The sequence below is a fragment of the Lynx canadensis genome, chromosome D2 (genome assembly GCF_007474595.2).
Source record: "Lynx canadensis isolate LIC74 chromosome D2, mLynCan4.pri.v2, whole genome shotgun sequence".
Taxonomy (NCBI): domain Eukaryota; kingdom Metazoa; phylum Chordata; class Mammalia; order Carnivora; family Felidae; genus Lynx; species Lynx canadensis.
Genome location: NC_044313.2, coordinates 1,861,637 through 1,880,883, shown reverse-complemented (window position 1 = coordinate 1,880,883; position 19,247 = coordinate 1,861,637). Strand labels below are relative to the sequence as shown.

The 19,247-nt window shown below is 55.2% G+C and overlaps 1 protein-coding gene across 1 annotated transcript in view; it reads right to left on the bottom strand.

Moving 5' to 3' along the window:
* The window catches only part of TCERG1L (transcription elongation regulator 1 like), a 197,107-nt gene that overhangs the window by 146,590 nt on the left and 31,270 nt on the right, over positions 1-19,247 (bottom strand). Inside the window, exon 4 of the mRNA XM_032595298.1 lies at positions 9,912-10,091. Coding sequence (XP_032451189.1) covers positions 9,912-10,091 — 180 coding nt within the window. The remainder of the gene's footprint in view (positions 1-9,911; positions 10,092-19,247) is intronic.

The following is a 19,247-nucleotide window of genomic DNA, read 5'->3' as shown; positions in this document are numbered from 1 at the left end:
CGAGCGGGTGTGCAGGCAGCACCGGGGGAGCCCACGTCTGGACTTGTGAGCCATTCGCTACCAGGTAAGGGACGGGAGAGGCAGGCACAGGATAAGAGTGCGGGGCCCGGAAACGGTCTGGCAGCAGACAGGGCTCACGGCAGGTGCCGCGGACGAGGTCGGCACTCCCTGGACTTCCAGAAATGGGCTGGGGTGTGGATGGAGGGAGAGGAAAGGCCACAGAAAAGCAGGTGGGAAGCACAGCACTTAGACGTCAGGCTGCGGTTCTAACCCTGCGTGCCTGCTCTTCTCCGAGGGTCCCCCGTTGCCACAAAGGTGGTCCTGCAGCCCGTCCCTAGATGGGCCCCACTGCACGGGGGGGACACGGTGTCAGGAGGGCCTGGGACCCACATGGCTGCCAGCCCTTCCCCGCCGCCAGCTGGAGTGACAGACATCAGGGAAAGGACGAGGGTCCCGCCCGTGGGCGTCCGCCGGAGGGGAGGGGTGAGCCCCCAGCAGCTAGAGTGACGGTCTCAGCAGATAGGGTCCCGGCAGAGCGCGGTGCACGGCTCAGGGTGTCAGTCTGCTCTCTTCCCCCTCTGTCTCCCCTCTGGGTTCAGGCGAGATGGGCTAAGGATTGAGCACCAAGCTGCACTTTGCTCCCCGGGGCACCCTGCCGGCCCACATGGCCTCGGGGAGAGCCACCGCCTTCTGTGTGTCAATCTCGTGACCGATGGCCCACGGGGGTCCCCGATCAACTAGTTCACTGGGTGACAACGTCGACTAGCGCGTTACTCCCTCTGGATGGGTCTGCTGCAAAGCCCGCAGCGCCCGGCCGGATGTTCGGTGCAGCGACAATCCACTGGGGTCGGGAGGGACCGCACCGGGGGAGGAGGCTGCGGTCCGGCACTTCCTGACAGGCTGTTTGTGCGGCGGGTACGTGCCCACAAGAACCTTTAAACCGTCACGCTGGCCCCCCAGGAACGCTCAGCACACAGCGGGTGGCTGGCCGCCGTGGGCGCACCCGCGAATGGCAGGACGGCCGACGGCCGAATCCTGGGAACCGGGAACCAGGGAGACCACACTGGGCAGGGAACGGGGTCTTGGGTCGGTCATGACCCAGTCCGAGCACTGCTTGTCCTCCCACTGCTTTGGGAGGAGGGAGGAAATCGAAGCAGGGCTCGCTCACGATCGCTCGGTGATAGGACCCCCGCCGAGAGGGAGACTGCAAGGCCACTGGCCGACTTCCTGGGGGTAAGTAGCTCACACTCCCCATCGCCGGCCTTTATAGAACTTCAAGTACCGACGGGGTGTCTCGACAGCACGCGTCCTTCCTGGCTTAGCAGTTTCCCAGGAGCACACTTCTCTCAGGACCTAGGACCATGCTGAGCCTGCAGACCGCCCGCCCTGTGCTGGGGGACAGCGTGAGCCCGGCCCTGCTCTGGGGGTCAGCGTGAGCCCGGCCCTGTGCTGGGGGACAGCGTGAGCCCGGCCCTGCTCTGGGGGTCAGCGTGAACCCAGCCCTGCACTGGGGGTCAACACGAGCCTGGCCCTGCGCTGGGGGACAGCGTGAGGACCACATCCCAGCTACTCCTGCCGCGGAGGGTGGAGGACCGGCCAGAGTTCTCCAGTTCGTCAGTGGGCTGACAGTCATCAGGGGCACGTCCCAGAGCCCCGCTCACCATTATCGCACATCCCTCAGGGCCGCGGATCCCAGCACAACACGGACAGCGTCTTTACTGCCACAGGGCTCTCCCAGCGTCTACACAGACAGCCTGTGCCCTGGCCCCCAAGTCCAATGCCGTGGGTCAGCCTGTCCACACTTACGGCAAACCTTGACTCTTCTATCCCACCCTCCCCACACCTGCCCTTCCTGCCCCCCTCCCCAGGATGACCCAGCCCTTCCTCCCTCTGCCGCTCTCGTGACCGCAGTCCCACTCAGGCCAGCCCGGGTCTCCACCACCCCTCTGCTCTCTCCAGATCCCACCCAAGCTCTGCCAGGCTGCCTCCCAGGCCAGGAGAAGGCACACACCTTGCGACAGCTGTTTTCCCACACTCGGAGGACTTCCTTCCTCCTTCCTTTCGCCTCAGTTTCTACTGTGTTCCAGATGGCTCAGGCTGCCAGAAATCCGGCTGCTGGAACGGCTACTCTCAGGGTTTAATCAGGGAACGTGCAGATACTATGTGGTCACAAATGTGACTTACAATGAAAGTCATAAGAGTGAGACGTTTCGTCTCACCCTCCTCAATGCTGTTCTCCTGGGACTTTCCAAATCCCTGAAATAATTATACTTGGTGCCCATACATTTCATGCAGAGTGTCTGTGTAGCCCTGGTATTATTTCCTCACCAAGTGGGTCTGAGAGTCGAGACCAAAGCAGCTCAGCCCAGAGACCCTTGTGGGTGGGTCCCTGGACCGGCCGCCTCCGAGGGCACGTCAGGGCACGATGCCCCTTCCCGAGCCCTCGAGCGGGCACCGCCCCCTGCCTCGGGTGGCCACTGGCCACGGCCACGGATGCTACTTCCACGGTGCCACTCTCCCAGATGCGATGGAAGGCCCTGGAAGGAACCCGACACGAAGACAACACGCTGGCTTGTGGCCACAGCCACCAGGCCTCCTTGGAGGAGGTTTTCCATTAAAGCAACAGCCGACACGTGGCTGTCGTCTCACTCCTCTGGCTCAGACCAGCCCATTTTTCCCACAGTCCCTCCAGGGTCCCCTGTCAAGACAGAACCCTTGGAAGATCACCAGGCCCACCAGAGGGTCTGTACCACGTACACCGCTGTGTGTGAGTGTGGCCTGGCCACCGTCCTCTGCCTGGGCTGGCCACAGCCTCCCGGTGAAGGCCCCCGTGCAGACAGGGCCGGCCACAGGGCTGGATCCGGTTGACAGCCCCACCGCCGGAGTCCTGGTCACCGACTTTTAGCATAAAATGGGTCGATGGATCGCGGAGTGTGAACGTGTCTGCCGGGAAGGAGGGACTGACGGCTCTGGGACGGGCTGGGAGCTTGCTGCCCTGCCCTTCCCAGCACCGGGACGTAGGTGAGGCGGCCTTCACCAGCCCCCCACGCGGCCTCCCGGCTACAAGGATCAGGATGGGTTGCGTGGGGTCCAGGAGCCTTTTCGGGGTGAAAGTCTGGGGTTTCAGGAAACTCAGATCTGACAAGAATGTAGCGACTGAGGCACGGCCTCTGCTTTGAAGTCCTTCACCACTAATGCTGAGCTGATGAGCGATGTCAGGAGCACTTCTCTGGCCCAAACGGTGCTGAGAAAGCCTGCGGCGTGGAGAAGTCTCCCCGTGTCACGACCCTGCGGGTGAGGCCTGGGCCGGGCGGGGTGGGGCACGGGGTGAACCCCGTCAGAGCGGACTGTCACCTCTCCGGAACAACACGCTGTTACTGGGTGTACCGCGTGCAGCAAAGACGGAGACAGCTCCGCCCTGAGCACTGGCCTTGGTTCTAGACTCACAGTGAATAATTCACGCAAAGCCCCCGCCCTTCTGGATCCGACACTCAGGGTTGGAGGGTGGAGAGAAAACAAGCCAGAAACAGACATTACAGATAATTCTGGATGATGAGAAATGCTACAAGCACTGCAGAATGGGGTACCGGGGGTCTCAGACCTGAGGCCTGAATGACAGAGGAACAACCAGCCATGTGTAGAAGACACTGAAGGCAGAGGGAGTGGCCAGTGCAAAGGCCCTGAGGCAGGGCGGGAAAATGGAGACTGGCACAAGTGGCAGCCAAAGCACAGGCCAGGATCACAAAGGGTGGGTTCCAGAGACTCCGGACAGCCGTCTGGAGTTTGCTCCAAGCTCCTGGAGACAACCCTCCTGGGAGTCTCAGGCAGGGGAGGCTTGATCTGGCACATATTTCTGAGAAGCCACCTGAGGCTCCCGCGTGGAAAACAGCTTATACCAAAGGGCGCGTTGGGAGCAGAGACTGTGTGAAGCAGCCACAGTCTGAAGGTGGCGCTGGCCCAAATGCAGAAGGTGGACTTGGGCGCGGGCTTCAGCAGGGGCAGCGGCGGATGGGCTGGACGTGAGGGGTCAGGCAAAGGGAGGAGCCAAGGGCGCCCTTCAATCGGGCAGACTGGCGGGTCCCCTGGAAGAAGCAGGCTTAACCAGAACCCAGCAGGAGGAACACATTCTTGAGTTCGGTTTTGTTTTATGAGCAGGCCCGTGGGTCGGGAATCAATACTTCCTTTATAGGAAAAAGCAGTTTGAGACATCCATCAGAAAGTGCAGGTGCCCAGTAGGAAAGCAGATCCGTCAACGCTGAGGTCAAGGGAGAAACGGGCCCTGGAGACAAGGCTGAGTGAGTTACTATCCCCGAGAGGGTTTGGGACGCCAGAGAGGCTGTCTGGCACCCTGCAGAGCCCTGTGCACAGCGCCCCGCCCCCTAGGAACACCAGCAGGGGAGGAAAGTGCTTCCAGAAAGCGGGAGAAGGCCACTGTGCTTGGCATTTCAGAAAACAGCCTAGACGCCCACCAGCACCAGGACACCGGACGCGTTACACGGATTCCCACAAACGACGGAAGGCTTTACCTAAGGGACGCTATTGCATTACAAGCACATGCATCCTGGTATGACTGAAACAAACAAACAACAACAAAACCGTCATTTTGAGCAAAAAAGGCAATCACAGAAGAACGCGTGAATTATGATATTTACGTAAGATTCAAAAAAGCCTAAATTACACGACACACGTTTAGAGATAACACATACACAGGAAGCACGTTTCTAAAAACGTGAAAGCAACGACTGGCACACAGTCCAGAGTACTCGCCCCGGGGCGGTCAGGAGTCGAGGCTCTGGGCACAGGGGTATGGAAACATCTACGTTCTCAGGCTCAGAGGGAGGTATTTGTGGGTGCTACTGTGTCGGCATTCTTTCTGCGTGGCATAAACACACACGTGCTTTTGTGTGTGCGACGGAGCGCCAATTTTTCCTTTCAAACCGAGAGTGAACTAGAGCTAACGGAGCTGAAGAGTCAGGCATTTCTCAGGGTGGTGGCAGGAGGGGACCAGCCCCGGGGCGAAAACAGGCCAGGGGAGGACCTTCTCCAGAGCACACGCGCTCGGGAGGTCGCTGTTTGAGAGTTAAGGCCGAGGCAGCTTAGCCCAGAGACCCTTGCGGGTGGGTCCCTGAACCAGCCGCCTCCCTCTCTAGGGCACCTCAGGGTTCTAAGTCCCTTCCCGAGCCCTCGAGCAGGTGCCGTCCCCCTGCCTCCGATGGCCACTGGCCACGGATGCTGCTTCAACGGTGCCATTCTCCCAGATACAGTGGGAAGGCCCAGGAGGGAACCGACGCAAAGGCGACGTGCCCGTGCTACAGTTTGTGGCCACAGCAACCAGGTCCTCCAGACCCCAGGCCCCCGCCGTGGGATGTCCTTTCAGGAAAATCTGCACTTTATGTGTGCAAAGCTCATGTTGCCAACTTGGCCATTTGTAGCTGGAACCCTTGACCTGAGTTCACCGTGGATAGCATACTACACACAAAGCCTTTTTGTTTGTTCAAATCCAATACCTTTTCTGCTAAAAGCATCTCGATCCCTGTATCACAAACACGTACGTCTTTCTCACAGAAGCCAATGAGTCCCAGGCACTTTGGGGTGTAAGCAATTTCGTCGTGACGGTATTTCTGTCCCTGAAAGTCTCTAAAATGTTGATAGGTGTCATGACGTTTTTGATTACAGTGAAGGAGGAAACGATGCCTGGATGAAACAAGAAAAGGCTTCCTCCCCAGTCGCCAGGTCATTGTCACGAACCTATTTTAGCATCTGCACACGCCGCTAACGAGGGGAGCCACGGCCCCATGAAAGGTGGCGTGGCGGCTTTTCCTGGCTTGTCGCAGAGCTCGGGCGGAGCGTTTCTGATAGAAGAAAGAACAGTCACTTCCCAGCTGCTGCGTGGCAGGACAAAATGTGAAATTTAAACCACTAAATAGTTCTGGAAGCAAAAGAACAGGTGGTAAATGGTCTGCAAGGCAGATGGTGCTTTTTAATCGTTGTGTTCGATCGTCATCCGCTCGGCTAGCGACCGTAACTATCACTCATATTTTACCTTTCTCACTCGAATGCTTGCAAAATGGTGGCAAAGGTTTAAAAATAACTACCGTCATTCGTAAAAAAAAAAAAAAAAAAGAATCAGTTCATTTATTTCCTCAAATAGGGACACCAGTAGAGCCCGGCTGCACCGTGGCCCCACGTGGCCGGAGGACAGAGGCTCCAGGCAGGTTGGGGGGGGGGTGCCTCATCCTCCCCAGAAACCCCAGGGTCTCCATAAATGGAACACAAGGTACATCTTTCCCCTACGCTCTAACACATAAAGGCCAGTATGAATGGAGGGAGGCTGCATTCAGCTGCAAGCCCACAGAGAGGCGACCGAGGACGCCCGCCTCTGCTGGCCCTCCAGCTGCCACACGCCCTCATCCAGGGGCCCCGCGCTGCCAGCATCGGGGACGGGACAGTCGTGTCTCCAGGCCGCCTTCCCCGCCCCGTGAGTCACCCGTGACTTGGGAGCACCCGTGTGAGAAGCAGCCGATCGCATGGCTGACAGGAACTGTGGGTATTCAAGGTGCCCACGTGCGGTCTGCAGGATGGTCGCCCACGTCGGGAAGCCGCCAAAGGATGCGGTGCCCAGAGCCACGGGTTCAGCAGACGCAGGTGGGGCCAGGAGAGGGGGACTTACAGGCCAGGGAGGGGGGACAGACGAGTGACAGACGCCAGCGCACGGCCCGGGGGATTCCCAGGAGTGCGCGGGCCCTGCGAAGAGCCACGGCCAGGACCCACTGAGCCGCGCGAGCAGGCAGCAGTCTGGAAGGAAACAGCCGTTTGTGACTGGGGAGGAACAGCGCGTGGGGCTTTTCAAATACGGTGTCTCCCTCGAAACGTTAAACCACGTAAAAGGCACTTAACCAAGTGCGGCTCTTCCGGCTGATCGTCTTTCCAGCCACCAGCCTGTTTCCTTCAGGCTCCTTCAGTTACTAGGTCCCTGACTCTCCCAGGGGAGCCTAGTCACACGCCAGTGCAGGTTTTCACGCTTCGTCAAGTGCGGTTCTAGAATATAATCCAGGGTTTCCCAGCAGAAGCACTACCACCTTGGGCCGGATACTTCCGTATGATGGGGCTGCCCCGGGGGCTGTGGGGTGGGGAGTGTCCCTGGCCTCTGCCCCCAGACCCAGGAGCACCCCCCCCCCCGACTTACAGTGACCAAAATCTGTCAAACCCCATACCTACCTCCAGGTGAGAACAGAAAGCTAACCCCTGTAGGGCCCCTAAGGCTCTCTGGCTTTCACGACCGAGCCAAGAGCATAACTAAAGTAGTCTAGCTCATTTACCGGATGGGAATGCTGTGAATAAAAACAAGGTTATTCATCTGCAGATGAAGGAAAATTCCCACGCTTTTACGAAATCAGCTTCAATATGGAGCACGCTTCACACACAGGTGCATCGTCTTCGTCTGTGAAATCTGCCTTGCTGGGGTTGCTGCTCTGTCTCCGCCCGCCCCACCCAGCCCTGACGGGACACCTCCTCCTCCTCCCCCTGTCCCCGTGCCCCCCACCCCGTCACCTGTGTCAGGGGTGTTGGGAATGTCCCAGCTGGCTGCCTGAGCCTGCACCAAGAACGTCCTTCAACCTCACTGAACCTCACCGTACGGAGTTCCTGACTGTGGTTAAGACGAGTTCTGAGGGACGAACCGCTCAGGTGCCTCTAAGCTACGTTTCCCAGAAAGCGTTCAGGGAAATTCTGGAAAGGCTTCACCCCAGCTATGGCCAGTGTCACTCACTGACGTCAAGGGGACGCCGCCAGCTCAACACTGCTAGGTGGTGTTGTCTCGCCAGCACCCTGCTTTCCGGGGCGCCCAGGGAGGCCCACGCCCACACTGGCTCCAGGGAGGTGCACAGAGCTCCGCAGTCGCCCAGCGGTGCACAGAGCTGGGCGTCATGCGTCCGGACCAGCCCCTGACTGTATTTCATTCCCCCCCCCCCTTCGCCGGCCCCTCTGCGTCAGCGTGAGGTTTTGGGATCAATGCCACGGGCCGTTTGAGAAGCCATCTCTGGAGTGCCGCCCCTCCCTCCCGCTTTCCGACGGCACATGTTGGCAGTTACGTACAAGACAATGTCGCCGCTGGTCTCCTGACTGAATACGCGTTACGGCAAATTTGATTACGGGGCCTTATAAAATGCAAACACAGAAAGACACCTAATTATTATGTCACTTTATAAATCATAGGAGGCATGGAAAGTGAAGCCACCCAGGGGCACGTGGGTCTTGGTTCTGAGATTAATTTTCTCAGAAAATACGAAGTCATCCTTAATGAATGCCAATGGACTGATGGATTTTAACTGAAATCTTGACACAACTGTAAATTATGTTCCACACAAGAGATTATTTATGTGTTTTATTTATTTTCCCCATCACACCCTCAATGCGTGTTCACTAACAGCCTAAAATAAGATTTTGTTCTTGAGAGTACAATGTCCCACCGACCAACTAATTTATCAAGCCGGTAGGGAAATACGGGCTCCAAAGGTCTAGTAAAAAGACGACATTAGACTTATCAAAACCAATGTCAGCAAACCAAAACGGGAAAAGAACGAAACTAGGTTTTCCTGTTTCTACCATGAACTTGGATGCGTGTGTGTGTGTGTCTCACAATCTAGTGATGCTTCCTATTAGCAATAACCTAGCAATTGATGATATTAATGCTAAATTAGAATTCTAGCAGAGGATTAATATTAGAACACATAGAATATTTTTTAAATTTTTTTTAAGAGAGAGAGAGAGCAGAAGCAGAGGAGGGGCAGAGACAGAGAGACAGAGAGAGAGAGAGAGACAGAGAGAGAGAGAGAGAGAGAGAGAGAGAGAGAGAGAATCCCAAGCAGGCTCCACACTGTCAGCTCAGAGCCTGACATAGGGCTCAAACCCATGAACCGTGAGATCATGACCTGAGCCGAAATCAAGAGTCAGACGCTCAACCGACTGAGCCACCCGTGCGCCCCACCATTTTTACCCAGGTCTTATCGCATGCGGACCCAACACTGGAGTAGTAGTACCAGCTCTCAAGATTGAATCCTTCCTAAAAGTCCTTCTGAATCAATGTTGTTCTTGCCACATTTAAGGGAAGGACCTGAGTCCGCGTCCACGGGTGGCTTGGACACACGGCCCGCTGGTCACCGTTAACAGACACACCTACAGCTGTGACCACACACGGACAACGGAGCTGCAGCCGGCCCAGGACCCGGAGCCCTCCGTCTCCCTCCCGAGCCCCTCAACACGCACCTGGGTTCCACCGGGGACGGTGGAGTGCCTACCAGCCCCACATCCGCCTCGAAGACCTTCCGGAATAGGTGCGCAGCCGCGGTTAAGGAACCCAAGACCCTTCACGGCCACGCACGCCTCGTGGTCAGCCCTGCGCCGCGGGGACCGCCCAAGCCCCCCACCCCTGTGCTCAGAACGAGCCCAGCCGGCAGGCCCAGGGGAGGGCGCGGCCAGCACTGCGCGTCTCTGTGTGTCACAGACTCAGGCGCTTAGCTAGTTTCCGGCGTGCCGTCTTCGCTTCCTCCTGAGCCCCGTGCACCAAAACTGAAAACCTCCGGGGATCCTGACGCTGTGAGTCACTACGGTACTCCCCAGAGACCCTTGGTAAAGGGAAGCCTCGTCTGTCCAGACGGAGACTTCGAGCTAGGCTTTACGGCAGAAAAAGCCCCGCTTGGCCTAGCAAGAGCTTCTTCGAAGGAACCAGGGTCCACCTGTGCAATCTGACGACGAGCAGCACCCGTACGACCGCTACCGACTGTCCCTGCCTGGGGGGCCGCGGGCACGGGAGTCCAGGGCTCTGCGGCCGGAGGCAGGCGGCTCCTGCCGGCTCCCCACACCGTGAGCTCTGGACCGGCTCCAGGCGCCGAGCGCCCGTGCTCTGTGCTTACCGGAGAAGGGGGCGGTCCGCAGGGGTATTTTGATGGGGGCCAACGTCAGGAAGTGGCAGGGCTGCGTGCTGGGGGGGGACGGGCCCCCAAGTCCCTCGGGCTCCACAGACAGCACGGCGGCGGCGGCGATGGCAATGGCGGGGCTGCTGCCGACGGGCTTGAGGCTGTCGGGACCACCACCTGCAGAAGAGGGACAGGGAGGTCAGCCCGGGGGTGCCCGGTGGCCGCCAGAGAGAGGCACCGCCTCATCGGGCCACACTCGAGCGCCCGGAGAACACGAGCAGGCCACACCCCGTTCTCGGAAGCCGATACCCCAGAAACACACGGGATGGTTCCCGACCTGTCACAACGTCGACTGGGCACAGAGCACACGCACGCTGCCGTGCGACATTCAGAGGCACAAAGCCCAGTCACCAGGGGACGTGCGTGCCCTGGAGAGAAGCGGCTTTGCTGCGGTGCAAGCGCGTGGCACACACAACCGGGGCTCCTGGCGACAAGGTCACAGTGACTCGGAGCCGCGAGAGGGCCCGGGAGGGGCACGGGAAGGCGGGCGGCGGGCCCGGAGCGGGACACAGCTGTGGGTCGGCGTGGGGAGGCTCAGCTGCTCCCCGAGGCTGCCACCTGCCCAGCCTCTGCGGCGGAGAAACTCGATACCCCCGTCAGCCTGGATGGCTCCTCGTGAGGGGTCGGGCCCCAAACCTGGAATTCAGGCCGTCTGTTGTCTGTCCTGACGTAACTGGAAAACTGTGACAGTTTGCTTCTGTCTGTGCCTTTCCTGTGAAGTTTTATTTATCATTTATTTATTTATTTTTATTTTTACATTTACATCCAAGTTAGTTAGCGTCTAGTGCAATAATGGTTTCAGGAGGAGATTCCAGTGATTCCTCCCCTACACACAACACCCAGTGCTCCTCACAACAAGTGTCCTCCCTGATGCCCCTTCCCCCACGTAGCCCATCCCCCCACCCACCACCCTCCAGCAACCCTGTTTGTTCTCTGTATTTAAGAGTCTCTTTGTTCTGTCCCCCTCCCTGTTTTTTTTTTTTTTTTTTAACGTTTATTTATTTTTGGGACAGAGAGAGACAGAGCATGAACGGGGGAGGGGCAGAGAGAGAGGGAGACACAGAATCGGAAACAGGCTCCAGGCTCCGAGCCATCAGCCCAGAGCCCGACGCGGGGCTCAAACTCACGGACCGCGAGATCGCGACCTGGCTGAAGTCGGACGCTTAACCGACTGCACCACCCAGGCGCCCCCCCCTCCCTGTTTTTATGTCATTTTTACTTCCCTTCCCCTATGCTCATCTGTTTTGTTTCTGTAAAGTCTTTTAGTCCCTAAAATAATTGTGGTTTCTAAGAAATATTCTGCAGCTACCAGCTTACATTGATGGTTCCAGTTCTGGAAAGCAGTTTGGAAACATGTTTTTAAAATGTTAATACAGATCACAACTTTTGATCTAATGTTTCCCTTCCTATAACCCGCCCACATGTCCAACGTCTTCAGATAAAGGTTCGTACTGAGAAATTAGAAATACCAGCAAAGGGCAGGTGGTTGTATAAACAACGGTGCATCCACTCAGTGAGACACTGAACGGCCAGTAGAATCACACAAGGAGAAACACTCAGTGCCACAGGGGACGACCCACAACATGCTCAGTAAATAAAGCAAATTACAAAATCATTTCTATTTCTACACCATTCAGTCAACAAATCTATATTTGGTTGACTAGATGCCAAGCATATTCTAGCTCTTAGGGACGGAGCAGTGAACCAAACAGATAGAAGACCTGCCCTCAGGGACCACACCTCCCAGGTAGGGAGGATACACGGAATACGCTTTCCTTGTTTATTTGCTTTGTGTTACAGGTTGATGGGCACAATGCCGAAAAGTAAAGCAGGGAGAAAGGATTGGGAATTGGTAGGTGGGTTTCATCTTCACACGGCGTTGTCAGGAAGGTCTGCCCTGGGACGGGAACCCATAGGTGACAGCCTGCAGGAGGCAAGAGGGGACAAGCAGGCCAGGGAGCGGCGAGGATGTGCGAAGGCCCCGAGGCAGGCGCCTAGCCGTTGTGTTCCAGAAGCCACAAGGTGATCAGGGAGGTGCAGCGGAGGGGCAGAGAGAGATGAGAAAATGTGAGTGGGGGTGGGGTGTGGGGGTCGGAGCGTCAATGACGGGAGGGTATGATGCGGAGTGGGGGGCATGCTCTGACTTCCATTTTAATGCATCGTCCCGGCTGCTTCGTTGGCAACAGACAGAAGAGGGCAAGCTGGGTTCTGGCTGCCCTCTGCCAGACCCTCCTGAGTCTGTCTTCGTTTCTGTCTTTCCGTATTTTTCACATTCCCTTTGACGGGCATATACAAGTTTTACAAATTTAATTTTTTATAGAGTAGTTTCAAGTTTATGGAAAACTTGAGCAGCAAGTACGGGGAGTTCACACATATCCCACTGCACCCAGCTTCCCTATCACCCCGTCTTCTGCTAGCTGCTGCCACTGAGGAGCCAACACTGATACACTGTTGTGAAGGAAAGCCCCTGGTTTAGAGCAGGTTCACTGTTTGTGCTGCACAAGTGCGAGTCATAACGTCATGTGCTCACCTCCACCCTGTCGCACAGAAGGGTCTCACTGCCCTAAAATCCTGGGCTCTGCCTACTCATCCCTCCTCCCACCCCACCCCTCAAGACCACAGATCATCTTACTGTCTGTGTACTTTTGCCTTTTCCAGAATGTCTTATATTTGGAACCACACGTTATGTAGCCTTTTTAGACTGGCTTTGTCCACGTATCGACGTATCTTTGACGTCTGTCTTTTCATGGCCAAGATAGCTCCTTTCCTCTTATCACTGGACCACATTCCACTGTTTGGAAGGACCACAGGTTACTTATCCATCACCTGCTGAAGGACATCTTGGTGGCTTCCAAGTGTTCACAATTATGAATAAAACAGCTATAAACATGTGTGAGAATGCGAGTTCTCTATTTGGGCAAATACCAAGGAGTGCGCCCGCTGGACCGTGCGGTAGGACAACATGTAGCTCTGTAAGAAACCGCCAGACGGTCTCTCAAAGTGGCTGCACCATTTTGCATCTCCAGCAGCAGCGAACGAGAGCTCCTATCGCTGCTCATGCTCGCGGGCCTTTGCTGTCCGTGTTCTTCTGGATCTTGGCCGTTCTGACAAGGGTGTCGTGGTATGTCCTCATTGCCATGTATGGAGTTACAGAAAAAAAACCGAAAAAACCACTGTCCTGAATATATGATCTTACCTGATAATAAAAGCCCATTATAGAAACTTTATAAGATGGAGTGAACAAGCGTATCAAAATGTCCCCGCGGCCTCCCCAGCTGAGCACCGCTGGTCTTCTGTTTTGCAGGAATCAGCAGCTTCCTGGCCACGCGGTCCGGCCACCGTCACAACGCAAGCACAGCTTTGTTGCGAGCTTTACAAAATGAACACTTCCCCTACCATCAAATGGCTCACCCACGTCCAATTAGTAATCGGGGTCTTGTCTTCCAGGTACTAGGCCTGACACTCCAATTTGCCGTATTCACTACTATCCCCCGTCCTAACAGACATTGCCTCCTGTAAATAAACATGACATAAACGACGGTTTGCCAAAAAAGTTCATTTCTGCATATATTGTTCTAGGACAGATGTTCAGGGTCAAAACAGTGTATTTTTGGGTGCATGTATCACTTTAATGAGGTAGTCGACTTTTGTGGAAGTCGACACACCGCGGAGGCCTCTGCAAATGTTTCTTATTAAGTGTGGCTTCTCTCCCTCGGGATCTATACGTTGAGATGCTCTCACCAGAGGTGTTTAACCACCTATTTGCGCTGCTCAGAGACAGACCTGCCGGTGTAACTCAGCACCAAGTTCCATGGCCTCGGGGACGTGTTGCCTGGCGAATGTGTCTAATAAACTCAACCTGTTCTTTACAATGAGGATGACCTCTTAGCAATAAATGGCAAAGCAACTGCTGATGTTCTCAAAGAAGCAGAGGCTAAACGCAAGAGCGTTTTGTAGATGAAAGTGTGGGGACGTTTATATTATCGCGTGATTTTGTTGTCAGGAATAATACGTCGCTTCCTGATTTCAAGCTATACTATGAAGCTCTACTCACAAAAACAGTATGGTACCGGCATAAAAGCAGACAAATCGGCCAATGGAACAGAACCAAGAGCCCAGAAACAAACCCAAACATAAATGGTCGACTAACATTTCACAAGGGAGCCAAGAACACTCAGTGGAGAAAAGACGGTCTCTTTAGTAAGCGGTGCTGGAATAACTGGAGAAATGAACCTGGACCCCTATCTTTAAAAAATTTTTTTGATGTTTATTTATTTTTGAGAGAGAAAGAGACAGACAGTGAGTGGGGAAGGGACAGAGAGAGGGAGACACAGAATCCAAAGCAGGTTCCAGGCTCTGAGCTGCCAGCACAGAGCCCCACGCGGGGCTTGAACCCGCAAACTGCGAGATCACGACCTGAGCCGACATCAGACGCTCAACTGACTGAGCCACCCAGGCACCTCTAAATTGTTTTTAATGTCTATTTATTTTTGAGAGAGAAAGAGAGAGAGAGACAGAGAGACAGAGTTCAATGGGGGGAGGGGCAGAGAGAGACAGGGAGACACAGAATCTGAAGCAGCTCCAGGCTCCAAGCTGTCAGCACAGAGCCCGACGTGGGGCTTGAACCCACAAACCACGAGATCATGACCTGAACTTCACCAACTGAGCCACCCAGGCGCCCCGGAACTGGACCCATATCTTACACCACTCACAGAAATTAACTCCAAGTGGATTAAAGACAGAAACATAAGGCCTGAAACCATGAACCTAGAAGAAAGCAGATATGTTTTGGAAATCGTACCTAAAGGTCAATCAATGTGAACAAAACCAGCAAGCGGGACCATGTCAAACGGCAAGACAAATCATCAACAAGGTGAAAAGACAACCTGCAGAATGGGAAAAACAGTCATTTGCAAACCATATATCTGATATGGGGCTTACATCCAAAATATATATTTAAAGAAATATAGCTCCTACCGCTCAACGGCAAACGAATAAAAATCCCAAATGATGCAATTTAAAAATGGCAAAGGATCCCGATGGAAATTTCTCCAAAGAAGATACATGAAAGGCCAACAGGTATGTAGTGAGGTGCCCCACCCCACTCATCACCAGGGAAATGCAAACCTGAACCACAATGAGGCATCGCCCGCGCCTGTTAGAATGGCCATCAACCCCAGATAAGATGGCAGGTGCCGGCGAGGATGTGGAGAAAAGGGAGCCCTCCTGCGCTGCTGGTGGGCATGTAAGCTGGTGCGGCCACCGAGGAAAACAGTGTGGAAGCCCCACCAAAAACTTAAACATAGAACTACCCTGAGATCCAGCAACCCCACTTCGGGGAATTATCCCCAAAGGTAGCGAAAACGCTAACTCACGGATCTATGTGCACTCAAACCCCGACTCATGACAGTCAAGACACGGAGGCCACCCAAGTGTCCGTCGATGGATGAATGGATGAAAAAAATTGTACATAATAGACTGTTAGTCATAAAAAAAGAGGAAATGTTATCATTTGTGACAACATGGATAGACTCTGAAGGCATTATTCTAAGTGAGATCGTTCAGAGAAAGACACATGCCACATGATTTCACCTATATGTGGAATCTTAAAAACTACAAAAATAAAAACAAAAAACCAAACTCATAGAAAGTGATCAGTCCTGTGGCTAAAGAGGCAGGGGGTGGGGGAGGGGGAAGTGGAGGGAGGTGTCAAGATGTAAAAGTTCCAGTTATACTATAAACAAGTGCTGGGGACCTCACGGACAGCGTGGCGACGGTGGCTGACACCGATGTACAATTTATAGGAATGTGGTTAAAAGAGTAAATCCTGAGTTCTCATCATACGGAAAAAAAAACGTTTTCTTTCTTTTCTTTGTGTTGTCTCTATATGAGCAGGTGGGTGTTAGCGGAGCCTATCGTGGTGACCATGTCACAAGAGATGTAAATCACGCCAACGTGCTGTATGCCTTAAGCCTATACAGTATGTCAGTTACTTCTCAATAAAACTGAAAAAAATGAGTCAATCACAAAGGAACACTAGTAAGTTAACCTGAGCTGCCTCTTCAAAACACAAAAACAGCTTGGAAAGATATTTTTTAACCTGCTTTGAATTCACTTGTTACATATGAAAACGCAGCCCTCTCCAGGTCACAAAATACACTGATTAATATCAGTGAAGTCAGGACGTTAATAACCAACATCGGCAAAATGATGGTCATAATTGGTGGGTGAGATGGAAAGGAGGCCTGGTCTTCCCGCGGCAAGGGTTTGGCCAGGCTCCAGGCGGCGGAGTAACGTGCGAACTCACCGTGTGACACACGAACCAGGTGGCCGGTGTGACGGAGCAGAACGCGCAGCCCGCCTCCAGCACTCCGGGAGCGCGCGTGAGCCCCGGCACGCATGCGCGTGTGTGGAGGAGCCCGCGCGGGCGGGCCGCGCATGCGCGTGTGTGAAGGAGCGTGTGTGCGCCTGCACGTGTGTGGAGGAGCCCGCGCGAGCGGGCCGCGCATGCGCCTGTGTGGAGGAGCGTGTGTGTGCGCCTGCGCGTGTGTGGAGCCTTGCGTGCAGGAGCCCAGGCGGGCGGGTGCTGGAGAACGGTTACAGGTGAGCGCGCGGTAACAAAATCCCGCGAGCCCAGCTTCGGGAGGCAGTTGGCCGCTTTGTGTTTTTCCTCTCGGTTTCGTTTCCCGCACCCCTCGGCCGGGCGTTTACCGAGCATCTCTACCTGCCAGACTGCGCCCAGCTTGCGGCTGGGAAGACGACCGGATGCAAACAGATAAGCGCCCGCAGGTGCCTCCTGCCCATGGACACCGGCCGGCAGGTGCGCGGAGCCAGTGAGAGCCCCGGGACGCCGGCTGCTCCCCCGAGGAATGCCCCTTGAGCCACGTCTTGGAAGATGAGCGGGCACTGGATAAATTGTGTCGACTGATAATAATTATCATAACTTGCTTTCCCCAAAGGACTGCAGAGAATCCCTTAGTTGAGTAAATAAACAGTGAGATAAGAAGTCCGGCCAAAAGAAAACTGCTAAGCCAGCTAAAAGATAAGCCAGGAATGCTATCCCATAAGGATTACTTATAAAAAAAATCAACGTTTTAAGCAGAACCGTAATTAACCGTGAGCTCTGCTTGAGGACGGGCTGAGGCGAGTGCAGGCCCGCCGCTGGGGGAGCTCCGGGGGCCAGGCCCTCGGCCCCAGGCTGCTGTTTCATCACTGTTCCCACTGTCTACCTCCTTCTCTGATTCCCAACTTGCAAAAGAGCTCTGTTTGCATGTTTTATTCCCAGTAGTCCCTCTAGTACCGCGTGAAGGAGAAATTCTCCCGTCTTTGTTTGTGGCCAGAGACAGCGGGGTGGGCGAGGCTGAAGGAACTTCACAAGGGCACCTGAACCCCAGAGCGGGTGTGTCTGACCCGAATCCCCCTGCTGGGCTGGCGCCGGGGCCCCACCTGGCTGGCCATGGGCAGTCTGAGACACGTGGTGGACAGCAGCGGCTGGACGCCTTCCTCCTTTGCTGGCCGGAGCCCACCGGGGGCCACAGGCACAGGGAGCCCTTGGTCATGGCTGACGCGCTGGCTTACTTAACCCAACACCGGCCTCAGGACCCTGGAGGGCAGGCGGGCTCTCGTCATCAGCTGTGCTCACAGGCAGACTGGCTGTGGACACCCTTCCAGAAGCTTCCTCCCAAACCGGAAGTCAGCCAGCAGCTGCATTTTGCTTTTCTCAGGACTGGACAAGGAAACGAGAAAGGTTGGTGGCCGTGGGAGCCGGGACGTGGGAGCCTGACGTGGTCAAGGAGTCTAGAACCTCCCAGTGCAGGTACACGTTCTAGGTACGCACTCGGTTCAGATGGCGCTGTCTGTCCTGGTCCCCGGGTCTTACCTCTGCTCCAGGCGTGCTCTTGGCCCACAGGGCCTCAGCTGCATCCTGCAGACCGAAGCAGGGGCAGGCGGTGCTGGAGGGGACGCACCCCTGCTCTGGGCCTCCAGCCACCCTGCAGAGGGACGCGTCACAGAGTCACCAAACACGAAGTTGGGGTTTGAACCGCCGGTGGGTTGCGGAGTAGATAAAGGCTAACGGGTTAGCTTCTGCGTCTTCTCGGAACAGGAGGCAGGCAGCGCACACGTCGTGTGTCTGTGAGAGCGCCCGCAGAGGCGAGGGCCCCTAGGTGTCCAGAACACAGAGGGTGCAGAGTAAACAATGGGCGGCTGGCAAGTCCTCGGAGGAGGAAACCTTGCCTGACAAATGCCAGCTGCTGCCTTCTCTGTGCTGAGCCACACATTCCAAAAAATAAACAATCATTAGTTTATTATGTCTATTTAGCAAATGATTTCAGCTCCGGTGGAAATCCTTCAGGCGATATATCTACCAACTGGTAATTATTTCTGCAAAAACGACTGTTCGATGAGAGCGGTGACTTCAGGCTCCTGGTGCGTGTGCATGGTGCTCACGGAGGCAAGTCCGGGGACTGCGGCGGGCAGAGGGGAAGGACGCAGGGCTCGGCCTCGAGGCTCCAGCTGCCATCGCCCTTCCTGGCCCCTGAGAGCCTGGACACTCAGCTCCCGGGAGTGAGGACATCCTCTTAGCAGGATGATGATGGGCTCTGTGCATCCACATGATAAGCCAGCTTTTCCTGAGGAGCTGAGTCAGAGCTGGGTGGCATTTTGTTTCCTTGTATCGACACTCGGGTGCTATGGTGAATGTGGACCTATAGAGACCGCATCGACATCTCCAGTCTCCCCCCAACATTCTGCCTTGTTATCTTGGGTGAAGCTGGGCAGACTCAGGATCTCGGAGTCAAGCCCACAGCTGTGGGTGCAGAACTTGAAAATCCACGGTGGTGCTCTGAGCCCCACACCCCCTGATCGTATGATGAAAGTTGTCCATGGATCTTGGATCCTGGCACTGAAGGGGCCACCAGCCCAGATGAATTCAGCTCCTTCTCACAGCCACGGGGACCCTCTGGGTCTCCTCCCAAGGAGCTAAAGAGCAGAAGGTGTGGCTTTGACACGTGTGTCTCTACCAGGGACACCTGACGATGGTTGTTCAGAACGTTCACTGGATCCCAGCGCATCCATATGAATGAGCACCCCATCCCCCAGTGGACAGAAGCCCGAATTCCTAATCACTGAGTTAACCCCCCGGGAGCAGGAGCATGGAATTAGGTCTCCTAGCCTGGGTGCTGCAGACGGTACAAGACAAGGACAGATGAGCTATTTAATGCTAACAGGGTGGCAAATTCACTTCGCTTTGTGCATCAATTTAGAAATACTAAC